This window comes from Triticum aestivum, chromosome 5D, assembly GCF_018294505.1.
Source record: "Triticum aestivum cultivar Chinese Spring chromosome 5D, IWGSC CS RefSeq v2.1, whole genome shotgun sequence".
In the NCBI taxonomy this organism is placed as follows: Eukaryota; Viridiplantae; Streptophyta; class Magnoliopsida; order Poales; family Poaceae; genus Triticum; species Triticum aestivum.
Genome location: NC_057808.1, coordinates 365,332,145 through 365,344,883, shown reverse-complemented (window position 1 = coordinate 365,344,883; position 12,739 = coordinate 365,332,145). Strand labels below are relative to the sequence as shown.

The 12,739-nt window shown below is 44.3% G+C and overlaps 2 protein-coding genes across 3 annotated transcripts; both read right to left on the bottom strand.

The window, feature by feature from the left end:
- Positions 1-1,150: 1,150 nt before the first annotated feature.
- On the bottom strand, positions 1,151-5,576 carry LOC123121794 (dicarboxylate transporter 2.1, chloroplastic). Of its 2 annotated transcripts, XM_044541853.1 has the most exons (5): positions 4,710-5,576; positions 3,102-3,415; positions 1,756-2,204; positions 1,374-1,502; positions 1,151-1,286 (listed from the first exon to the last, which is right to left on the bottom strand). In XM_044541853.1, exons 1-4 carry the CDS (start codon positions 5,481-5,483, stop codon positions 1,387-1,389), a joined length of 1,653 nt encoding a protein of 550 aa, XP_044397788.1. In that variant the 5' UTR covers positions 5,484-5,576; the 3' UTR covers positions 1,151-1,286; positions 1,374-1,386. The 2 variants fall into 2 exon arrangements, with proteins under 2 accessions (XP_044397788.1, XP_044397787.1); XM_044541852.1 differs by having other exon boundaries at positions 1,151-1,502; positions 4,710-5,575.
- Positions 5,577-6,438: 862 nt separating this feature from the next.
- On the bottom strand, positions 6,439-12,433 carry LOC123121793 (queuine tRNA-ribosyltransferase catalytic subunit 1). Its single transcript, XM_044541851.1, has 16 exons — positions 12,232-12,433; positions 12,048-12,099; positions 11,134-11,227; positions 10,495-10,673; positions 9,952-10,002; positions 9,165-9,221; positions 8,916-9,036; positions 8,635-8,701; positions 8,495-8,536; positions 8,184-8,289; positions 7,941-8,051; positions 7,350-7,421; positions 7,155-7,256; positions 7,027-7,073; positions 6,910-6,937; positions 6,439-6,723 (listed from the first exon to the last, which is right to left on the bottom strand). Exons 2-16 carry the CDS (start codon positions 12,063-12,065, stop codon positions 6,565-6,567), a joined length of 1,254 nt encoding a protein of 417 aa, XP_044397786.1. The 5' UTR covers positions 12,066-12,099; positions 12,232-12,433; the 3' UTR covers positions 6,439-6,564.
- Between the last annotated feature and the right edge of the window lie 306 nt (positions 12,434-12,739).

The window sequence follows — 12,739 nt, the reverse complement described above, 5'->3', positions numbered from 1 at the left end:
GGCACCCGTCGCGTCCGTCCGTGGAGCAGCGGAGCGGAGCGGGCGCGGGGACGGGCGGGCGGGCGGGCGGGACCATCCTATCGCTGCCTTTTGAGTTGGTTACGATCAGGTGGTCCAGTGGCCGCCGGAGCTGGACCATGCTTGCGCGCATACGGCCGGCCCGGCTGAGCTGAGCTGAGCTTACCTTCGCGGCCGTCTAGAACAGTGCGACGTACGTACGCACTGTGCGCGCCGGACGGGATGGAACGTGGGCGCGGCGCGGCGGGTTCATGGCGGGGCTTTCGGTTGCGCCCGGGCGAAGCTGTTGGCGGTGCAGCAGTAGCACGGAGAGTTCCGTCTCCAGTTGGTGAAGTGCGCACTGACGGCGACGGGTCGCACGTAGGTAGGTAGATGTGTAGATTGGCATGTGTGGTGTAGGTCCGAAACGGCATGGTATTTTGTAGATGCTGGTGTACAGTGGTACTGGTGCTCCGCTGCGCTCCACACGCATCGTACATGCGCTCTTTTTTCTTTCCTTAACTTAAGCATGTTTATGTCAGTGCTCCTTTTTTCTTCCCTTAACTTAAGCATGTTTATGTCAGTGCCAAGTTCAACCAAGAGAACCTTACGTCCGGTTGAGCGACAGTTATTTACGGACGGAGGAAGTAGTTTTTACAGCAGATGTTGGAGGAAGGCCCAATGAAATTTGTTGTGGATCTTCTTTGCCGCAAATTACTTTAGCTTGTGCATGGATGGACATCGCAGTTCGTGACATTCGCTTGATGCAATTGTGTGATTTTTCCTTTTGGGTGTGTGTGCATGACACAGGGGTGGAAGATCAACAAAATTGTTCCTTCGGTAAAGATGCGCTTCATATCGTGTCCAGGTTAATATTTGCTGCAGGTGCTAGCTGCACATTTGTTTTTGTTTTTGCACATGTTGCCCTGAATTACTACTTGGAGCGCTTCGATTCCTCACTCAGATAATACTACTCCCTTTGTTCACTTTTGTAAGACGTTTAAGACAGCTGAAATTGAACTGTTTTAGATGCTGCCTTAAATGTCTAAAAGGTCTTACAAAAGTGAACGAGAGGGAGTAGTATTTTGGGGAGGAAAAGATGCATGTAAAAATTGCAAGTTTAAAAATAAAACAGTGCTCTAACAATAGAGAATACTGTAACAAGATTGACATATTTTGGCACCAAACTGTTCAGCTCTGGTCTACATTTCCGAGAGATAAAATGGGGAACTGTACAAGATGGAGAGGAAATGACCGAAGGCTTGACACAGATAATCTGTTATATTTCCCTATCATCAACAGACCACCAAAGGAAGATCATTCCGGAACCATGGACAGTTCAGTGAGTTCCAAAAGGAAAGATTTGGTCGACTTACAGTGCAGCTACTGTCAATAGAGCCCCAGAAATTTCCACCAAAAGGTGCCAACAACTCCCCATATCAAAGCATTAATCAGGGCTGTTACAAAGCCCAGCCTGAATATGTCTGGAAGCTCCAGGTACCCCGCTGCGGAACGAAAGCAACAGGTTACTGACCATGTGAGCTAATCAATATCAGCAGTCTTACTGTTTTAGCATGATATATAGATATATAAAGACAATCGATACAACATAAACTAAACTAACTGTTTTTCTCATTCTACATGTTTATTTGCGATATTTTTCTTTTTGCCTTTTCCGTCCTGTATGTCCATCTACAGCCACATGCAAATGCAGGGAAATTCCATTTGAAAATACAGAAACAAAATGAATCTGCATACCTCCGAAATATACCGCAGCTTGCCCACTGCTATAGTGTGTTAGTGCGCCAAACAGATTTGTGTTGAATGCCAAAGCAAGTGCGGACAGCACACCAGGAACACCAGCTGCTACATGCATAGCCAGAAACGCAGAGTATAGAGCTCCAACATGCCCCGTTTGACTCGCAAATAGATAGTGAACCAAGAAGTAGGAGGCCTCAAGAACAACAAAAGCTGCAGGCCAACTCAATGAGAAAGATTCAAGCAGCTTGGCGACAGAAGTTGACATCCACGACACAATTCCAAGGTCTGTTAGCTGTCCGGCCATCGCAACTAGAACTGCAAACCAGGAGAGTGTATCCCATGCTGACTTCTCACTCAAGCAATCATCCCAGTCTAGCACACCAAGCAGGAGAAGAATAGAGAGCCCAAGCATTGCAGCAACAACACTAGATACACCAATAGCGTCCCTGCGCAGATATTGTGAAATGGATTATGCAGTGAGACATCATGACCAATAGTCCAATTCAGACAATATGTGATGCAGAGCAATTTAGGGCACAAGGCATAATATCTTGTACTCCATCTGTTCCTAAATATAAGTCGTTGGGGGAGTACCCTCCCCCAACGACTTATATTTAGGAATGGAGGGAGTAAATGGTATTCTGATGCTCTGTCTGATTCATGGTTCTGGTCATCAGATATATCGTATTTTTATAACATACTAAAGGGAACTAAAAATAAACAACCAGAATAAGGTGGCGTTTGAAATGAACATGTAGAACTGGGAGTAGGATTAGGAGCAGAAATGGGATATACTGAGTTGGTTTTGGGACTGAGATACAAGTTTTAACTTCAAATATACAAAGGCAGTTATCGCATTGGCTTCGATTCATCCTCCAGATTAAATGTTGTTTCAGTGCAAACATCTTGAACAATGAATAAGTAATTCCAGACTTAATAAGATTATAAACATATAGCTGAATTTGTTATCAATATCGGTGAACTGTTTTAAATTCCAGACTTCAGATTACAAACATATAGCTGAATTTGTTATCAATATCGGTGAACAGTTTTAAATTAATTCATAAACTGAAATAAAGTACGATTATTCCAGTCGTACTTGACTAGGCGCCTATCAATTAAACACAATTTCTTTCTGAAGCAAGAGTTCCCCACAATTTCCCGTCAATTAAACAGTATATCACATTGATAGATCAATGTAGTCAATTTAGAGGAAGCACTAACCTATGAAAATCTCAATCAACAGTGCAAACTAAAAACAGCATAGTAAAAGACACCACAAGCCGCATGACATACTACAGGTCAATATTATGGGGCACTTTATTGCTAACATAGAAGCTTACCCAAAAACCCATAATGACACTGCAAGAATCATTGTACCAATCATAACCCACTCATTCTTGGTCACTGGGCCCATGCGCTTCAGCTTCTCTGCAGCTAAAGCTGGGGCCTCAGGTGTGTCCTTTATTTCAGGGGGGAAGATTTTATATAGCAAGTATGGTGTTGCTAGCAGAGACACAATAGCTGGCAAACTAGCAGCCTGGAACCATGACACCCATGGATTCGCAACTATGATACCAAGCTCCTCTGCTAGCTTCAAGCATAACAGATTTTGTGCTGCAGCAGTCAGGAAGAGAGCACTTGAGTTACTACCTGCCTGCCAAGAAACAAAAGAGCATAATAGTTATGTTTTTTCGAGTCGCCATAATAGTTCTGTTGTAAGAAATGCTGGATGAATTTAATTAGCCAGTCATGTATGAACTTTATTAGAGTTGAAACTGCACATACCATGGAAGTTCAAGAGCATCACTGTTGTTTACAACAAATTAAGGCTAGGCCAGTAGATAAAACAGCTTTAACGTCACTCTTGCACTGTTACTTGTAGGTTGGGTTTTGTTTAGTTAAGATAGCATTCAAGCAAGAAGCAAAATCTTTATAGTTGAGTAGCTTTCCTGCTAGGATAGTTAACTTTGAGCACAACAGTTTTAAGAAATCATCAGTATACTTTCCATTTAGGATGGTTGGCATTGGTTTTATAATGAAAGCACTCTTTCTTCCTAACACCTCCATCTATTTCCTACATCAGTGATCTCATGGTCATCATTCTCCATGCACGAAATGTTACCATCATTATCCAGTAAAACAAATACTCCGTACTTACAATTTAAACCTGTAAATAGGCTCTAGACGAAAATTAGACTAAAATGGCTGGCCTGGGTCTTACAGTTGATCAGATTGATTCGTACCTCCCAGTGGCTTACCTTAGTAAACCCTACGATATGGACGAAGCTTAGGTTTCATATTTCAACCATGCCTGTTGTGTTTAACTGTTTGTCACTTTTTATTTCCAGATAAGTTTTCTTCAGTTCAACTTCACCAATTTACTGAATAATGTTGTCAGGAATCAGGAATCAGGTGAACAATGCACTACTCTAGTTTCGCCATAGAATCCTCCAACTGATAGGATACTTCCTTTAGAAAGGCTGTTGAGAAATCACGAAACTGAAATACACAAAATAACACACTGACTGCTAGAGCTCCAAAATTAATTTCAGCACTGGGGGGTGTACACTAAATAAATTCTGACCAAGCAAGCATCGATTTGACGCATATAGAATTACAGGTTCTTGCACTAATTGTGCCTAGGAAAATCATGCTAACACCCCACATCTCCCAATCAGTAACAAAGAAATGTTGCACCACCTTCAACCTGTGCAGAGCACCGCTCCACAAGAGGTTAATATAATCAAGGTAACACGATCGGCAGTTGAGCACTGAACCCTTCAAGAGTTCAAGTGTTGTGACAATTAGCAACTGAGCATCTGGCGCATTCATTTGTTAGAATCCTATGGTGGCAGGATTGTATGATCGATCTATTCTATGGCCAAATTACCAGCCACCAGGTTCATCAAACCAGCGTTGAATAATGAAAATTAATTTACACCACTTACCTGGAACTGGGTCATCACAAGATATGACCCGAGCTTCCGCGACGACGGGTCGTTAGGCTTGCTGCCCGCGGAGAGCGAGAGCGACTTGATGATAGGCAGGAAGACGCCCCCGGCCCTGGCGGTGGTGCTGGGCATGGCCGGCGCGATGCACGCCTCGCTGACGGTGAGCCCGTAGGAGAGCCCGAGCGTGCTGCCCCCGAGCCACTTGATGAAGTAGGTGGCGATGCGGTCGCCGAGGCCGGTCTTGACGAAGCCTCGCGCGAAGAAGAAGGAGATGACGATGAGCCAGATGACCTCGTTGGTGAAGGCGGAGAAGGCGGTCTCGAAGGGGAGCGTCCGCGTGGCCACGGCGGTGGTGAGGCCGAGGAAGGCCCAGGCGCCCACGGGGAGCGGGCCCAGCACGAGCCCCGCGATGGTGGAGAGGAAGATGGAGAGCAGCTGCCACGCCTGCAGGGTCACCTCGGCGGGCCGCGGCGCGAGGAAGCGCACGGCGAGGCCGGCCGCCAGGGAGACGACGAGCGGGACGAGCTTGGCGCCGGCCGGTTCAGCGCTGGCCTCCGCGTCGGGGTCAGGGCCGGATTCGGGGCCGGGCGTTTGGGAGGCGAGGAGGTGCCGCGCGTGGCGGCGAGGGGCGGGGGAGAGCAGGCGATGCCGCGAAGAGAGGGGGCGGGATGCGAGCGGGAGGGGGAGGTGGAGCTGGCGTCGGCGGAGATGGTTCGGGGCGCCGACGAGCAGAGGCGGGCGGTGCGAGACGGCGACCCGGAGGCGCTCCATCGGCGCCGGCGGCGGGAGGACGGGGGCGGAGCGGTCCAGGAGCAGAGGCGGGCGGTGGTTTCAGAATTCAGTCCCCGGAGATCGACTTGTAATGGCTGCTTTTTGAAATAATCATTTTTAGCCTAGATACTAACGGCGGAATCTGCGAAACTAACGCCTTGATGATTTCACCCACTGACATGTGTGGTCATGTGCTGGGCGTCCGGGATGGACCCACCTGGCAGCGGCCGAAGGAGTAGCGCTGTGTCGCCCACGTTTTTGCCGGGAGATACTAGGGCTCGGCGTGGGGACCAGTCGCAGTCACCGGAATCTGTGTTGGTGCTCACCTGTGTGGTGCGGCTGAGCTGAGCAGCCTCGTCACCGGTGGTGGATCCCGCGAGGCATCGCGTTTTGACGGGAAGCGACGGTCAACAAGGGGTCGACACGTGGCGCCAGTAGATTCTGGTTGCCAGCCCCGTCTGCCGTTCGATGAGGATTGGACGATCCAGATGACCAGCCAGGTCATTTTCCTGAAAGATCGCACACATTTCCCACGCGACATTTTCCATGCCATGAAACCGGCAGCGTCGCGGGACCACCTGCCAGTGGACCACCTGCAAACACTAAGCATTGCAAAGAATTCCACGAAATACACATTCAAGCCAACAAAGAGTGTGATGAAGACCAGAGTTTGGACAAAAAGAGCGTGTGAAGACTGGAGAAGCCATATAATATATAATCAGTGAAACAAAATGACCTGCATCGCAGCAACAATTTTCGTGAGTATAAATAATGATGCTGTTACAACTTTCCGTGGATTGTCCTTGCAGCAAAACCATTTGCAACAGCTTGCAAACAATCAATGGCAGATACTATAACACCTTGGAGACTATCAAAACCTATGGGCGGCTAGCTTCAGCATACTGTTGGAAAATTCTATGCTGAAGCAGTGGATGAGAGTCAGGCCTACAGTCTATGACCCAAAAAAAACCTCGTGAAAACGCGTCATGTTAAGTATGAGGGATCACTTCCACGTGACAACCCTTCCCTATCGTCAATCCGTACCGTGGTATCCATAATGAATGCTCCCAAGCGTTCGGCGTCAGGGGCATCTGGTCGGCGGGCAGAACTCCGATATGTCGACGCCAGCAGCCTCCATTGCGTCATGCTGGCAGTTGGTCGGGGTGCAGCACTCCGATATGTCGATGCCGGCGACCTCCATTGCATTGTGAACCCACTTTGGCACGTCACCCTTTGGGAACTGCCATCATCATGATTTTAGTGTTTAGAGGTAACACAAACTACTAAGAAAGATAATAACAAGACAAGAATATGGTTTTAGCTCTGTAGATGATTGGGTGGCGATGGTATAAGGAGGCAGTTTGTTGCTCAGCTATTTTTTGTTCAATCATATATGATAGAACAGAGATTGCAGAGCAAGACAAACCTGCACCCTCAAGAATCCTCTCACGAATCTGCAAACATGTCAGCAGAATTTCGTTATTTAACAGCACACAATTTAACTGAATAATCAGGCAGATTTATGTCGAATGAGACAACATACTCTGGAAATCGCCCTTCAAGAATCGACATGTGGAGATCTCTACTTAACTGAAACAGAAATGAGAGTGATCAAACAATAGCCAACTGTGCTCAAAATGAACAACTCAGCCAAAAAAAATGACAGGATACCCGCGCCATAAATGATAAATTGTGATATGACAGCAGTTGAGAACCCATAGGATCTTTCGTGACCAGACAATGCAAGTATGCACGGGTATAGTTTTTGCAGACCTGAACAACAAGACAACCATGTTACAGAACTCCAAAGATTGTAATTATATCAATCAGTTTACCACTTTGTTCCTAGTGTTGTTGAAGCCATACCATACATGGACAGGAAGGATCAATGGGCCGTTCGTCAGTTGCCATTGCATTTTGTTTCAACTTCAGAACACCCTAAGATGATGCAGAAAAAAAGAAGTTCAATAAATCATCAACGGGAATTAAAGTTAAAGGAACTAGATTAGCACCAACTTAGAAATTAAGACTATCTTAACATAAGCTTAAAGCCTAAACCTGCTATAAATGTGCCTGCTTCTACAACAAGCACAGTTAATTTAGACAGTATACCCAACAAGCATAAATGCCAGGGTCCCCATTGCAACACCATCAAATGGTTTATCAGCAAGTCCAGCTTATGGGGTTTCTAGAAGAAACAATATCCCCTCCCATTCACTCACACGGACACACCTCTCATGTGAGTTCGCTACAGTAATGCTGACTGAGGAAAGCACAGAGGATGTGATCTCAGAATTTCGAATGGACTATGGTTGCATATGTTACTGTTCTTACCCATATCAGGCTAATGTAAGATAAGTTCTTTGAATGCCAAAAGACTGAAATATATCAGTGCTACAATAAAATGCTTCACCCAGCTTGAATTGCATAGGGCTGTCAGGGACAGAATTTTCCTACCTCAGGCACAAGTGCGCTCCCAAAGCGAGCAGTGCGTGTTGGATAGACACAGTCATACATATCTGCACCCAAAGCACTGCATACTACAATATCAAGTGGATAACCAACACCCTGCATATCAGAAAAACAGCAACCGTTAACCAAACAAGTTCTGCGTGCTGCGTTGTTGAAAGCTGAAACAAGGGTGAATCGTATCAAGCACAATCGGCTTAACATGAGCAATTTGACAAGTTTATAACTTACCATAACATATCGTGGTTTATCTTCAGGCAACCCAGCGGTGCACTGGGCAACAACACGCCAAAACGAGTCTTTATCTTCACCACCTGCAAGACCACCAATGGCATATCTAGCAACAAGAAATTCAAAGTTTGAGCCACTGAACTCTTGAATTGCAGGGAGTCGTGGAAAATACAAAAAAAACATATAAAAAATGATTAACTTTTCAAGTATGTGACAGATGTTGGAGATCATGGGAAAACGAAAAAGATCTTTTGGCTGCATATAAGAAAATTGTGCATGGAATTTATGGGTGAATATTTAGTCTGACATACCCGGGAAGGTTCCTCTCAACCAAGCCCCTCACGCAAATATCTCTGGAATTACAAGAGTTGCAAAGTAACTTATCAAACTGCATTGATTGCATGAATGCGTACCTTTCATGCATGTACTACAAGAAGCCATATAAACTAACCTCAGAACCGGATCTAATCCTCCTTGCACAATCCCAAATAAGTTTTGAACATCAGGTTTCTTGTGAGCTACATGTAACATTGGAAGAAAAAAAATACCAGACTTTAGTTAACCATGCTTATCGCAGTTTCAACTGGTCTTCAATACATCTTAAAGCCATAGGATAAGTAGAGGCAGTGAGTGACATGATGCTGAGCTTTAACTTGAAGATGGGAAATAGTTGATTACAAAAACCAGATGAGTATACAATTTGGCCAAGAGTCACAAGACTAATAACCATACCAGCTATGCACCTATCAATCCAACGAAGGGTACGATACATAGCTTCCTCTATCCTCGGGCCGGTAATTGTTGTCTTAACAACATCGTCAAGAGCCATGATTATATCAGCTCCAATGTTGTTCTGCATTCATGTCCCAGAAATATGAAGGACGGGCACACAAGTGTTAAGGTGTAAAATCAGGATTTTTTGATAGCAGAAGTCTAGTTCACAGTGACTCAACGAAAAAGTTCGTCACGGAAAGGACATACCTGAATATTGATTGATTCCTCAGGCGTCAAGAGCATGGGTTTCCCATCAACAGGTGACTGTAGATTGTACACAGAAGAATAATAAAATTAGAGAATGTTCAAAACGGAAAGCAGTTCTCTGCAGCAGTAAAGTTTATTCAGGGACCGAGAGAAACAAGTAAAAATGCATCATGAAATGCAGGGGAAATTCATTTCCACAAAGAAAGCTAAAGAAACTTTCTGCTTTCAGCATCAACATGAAAATCAACATAGTAGATGGACTAGAAAAAGGATAGCATTAGACATTGTACACGATGACAAAATGCGGCAACATGACACTTGATTATTCATTATTCAATATCTGCCAACTAACAATACCATCAGTTAATTGTACATCAGTCTCACAGGACCACTTGGATTTCTATTCACCTTGTCATATTGAAAATTACAGTTGCACAATTGAAAATAACAAGATTACATGGGAAAATGAAAATACAATTCAGAAAATAAAATGTACTATATAGGAAGACATTTAAATAATAACAATTCAGCTTTACGATGAAAAAGTAAAATCTTAATACTTGCCAGCCCTAAAACAACCTGAACCTGCCTAATTATTTTGTTACCATATGATAACAAATATGGGCATTATTTCAACGAACCAAGAATCAAAAACAGTGCCCTACCCTAATATATACCCTAATTTAATCTGACTATAGGATATTCATGTTACAAAAGTAAGAAACCAAATTGAAGTTGTGTTTATGAAGAACAAGTGTATGAGATAGTAGGTAGCTGTAAAGGGTACCTGAAATGTAACTCCTTCCTCAGTAATGTCAGCCAAATGCAGCAAAGAAACCTAAAACCATGTTGACAAATTAATAACATTTCAGAAGCAAACCTAAATAATTGAAAGGGGCGCTAAGATAAATAAGTGATCATGCCAATGGTAATATTCCAACAAACGCTGGCTCTCCACTTTTGAATAGATATTTGACTGGAACCATGCTAATGTAAAGATCACAGATGGAACTCAGCAGGCCATTTAATATCTAGCAAACAACTACATGTTTCAAATTTTGCTCAAAAGTGGAACCAAGATTTGATGTGTAGAGCAACTAATTGCTGGTAGAACCAAACAGAAATATTAGCCATCGCATATCATTAAGCCACTGCCAGAAATCAACAATTATCACACACGATTTAAAGTAGAGTACAGTAAGATTCATGTACAATGGAAATGACAGATGTTATTTAGTATTGACTTAGCTGAGTTAGTTCTACAAGTTCAAATAGTGAATTAGAACACTTAATGTGAAAGGATAAATAGATAATAATGATTTGGAGCAACCATTTGGAAACCACCAGAGTCAGTCAGCAATGCTCTTTTCCAATTCATAAACTTGTGAAGGCCACCCAAGTCATCAATAAGTTGAGAGCCAGGACGAAGTTCAAGATGGTAGGTATTTCCAAGAATAATCTGACAACCTATAGTCTCTAACTGGTCTGTAGTCAAGCCTTTTATTGTACCTGGGCAAAAGAAAAAGGAAAAAGAAAGAGGAATGAAACAAGAATAATTGTGAGATGCAAGAATCGCACACATCATTCGACAAATTTATGTCACATCCAAAATCTCTTAATCACAGTATGAAACTGAACTAGTTCAATGGAAACAAGTACAGCCAAGCTGGGTTAACCGAGAATAGTAACTAATTATTGAAGTCGATATTTGCTTTAGTGAAGATTGGAGAGTTAAGACATAGAAACTAATAATTTCTGATTTTCCATGAATAAGGCAATGCTAGAACATTATTCATCAGCACATGTATAAAACCGACATTATCCATTCAAGTCACCTCTAATTGCTCGTATGATCTCAGTTATACAGTACAAAAAAACAGCAAGTTCATATTTTACACAAGAAAAGGTTCCATTTCAGACTGAACTAGCATATGGCAGAGAAATGGTACGAGATCCAAAAATATAATACCTTGGGTACCAACAGGCATAAAAAGTGGCGTTTGACAAGTAAAGTGTGGCAGAGTTAACCGAGCTGCGCGAGCACGATTAAATCTTCCTAACACCTGCAAGCAGAAAACAAAATAATTTTCACCCCAGATTCATATTTATGGTCAATGCTTCATCTTTAAACAAACTTTGATATTTATGTTCCTGATTGCTAGAACTTAGGTTCGATCAGCCACCCTCCATGATTTTGTTCAACAGAGGTAATGAGGTTTGACAGGCAGCAATATGAGCTGGCAGTGGTGCCACTACCACTGTACCATCTCTCTGTCTGAGAGCATGTACCACGTGGAGCCACTTCTCAAACTATTTCCCTTATTCTTTTTCTTATTATATGGAGGTATGGACCACTATAAGACTATAAGCCTCTCAAGAGTAGGAGTAATAAAGAAAGAAAACATGAAGATTTTACCTTAACAAAGGCACCAAATACAGTACCAGGTAAAGACAATATGTAACTCTGAAAAACACGTGCCTAGGGCAGTAGGTGCATTAACTCTGGAGTGCTAGTCAGTAGGAGTACTACTGTATTACTAGTCAATAATGATTCGGTGTTAAGATAAAACAGTATTAGCCTAATTGGGAGTCTGTGGTTGCAGAAAATAATCTGGATCAATTTTATGTAGAACACGACATTGCATCGCATCCAGACGTCATATTAATTTATCAGCTAGAGTACGGAAGCGGTACAATCTTATCTACTTCGTCACCACTAACTTCTTCAGCTAAACTCCAATTTGCGCAGACCGAACAAAGAAACCGCCGGACTTGCTTCTCATCTCAATCTCAGGAATCAAATGGCACCGACCAAACTACAGAACATGAAATCTCGAAGAGAAAGCGAAGCACATGTTATTATCCATTAAAACTTGGACCGACCTCGAACCGGAGCGCCATGGATGGAGGAGAGGTCGAAAAACGGAGCCGGAACCTGCGCCACCAGCATTCTCAGTTAGCTCGGGAGACGAACTCGAGGGCGCGAATACCGCAGGGGAGGTACTTCTCTTTTGGCGCGAAACAGAGCGTCGAACGCGAACCGGCGGAGGAATCCGGCAAAACTAACCTGAGCTGAGAGGTTAGGGCGGAGGCGGCTGCACTCGCCGGCGGCGGGGGGGGGGAGGAAGCCCTAGACTGATTCGGCTCCTTCCAAATGGAAAGGGAAGGCTCCGTGGCGGCGGCCGGCGGAAGCCTAGAACTCGTTTAAAATAGAAGGACGGGATGTTAGACGGGGCACCCTGTCGTTCTCGCTGCCGTGTCGCGCTACAGAAGGGCTCCGTTCTCATTACAGCGGTCCTAGGCCATGGGGGCTTCTGCCATGACCATTCTGACACCAAAGCCCATGATTATGCTTTCGGGCTTCAACCGTCGCAGCCCAAGGTTGACTCCCGTTGCAGCCCATGATGGATCATGTCATTTCAAATCGAGTAGTCCACTTAGCCTCAAATATGCGTACACGTATCTTATCCCCTAGCCAGGGTTTTCTTCTCCCGGTGGCGATCTCATGCTGCCGTTGAGTATTCACCTTCCCTCATCCGATCTCTCCTGTAGGGCGGATCCGGGCCGATCACGGG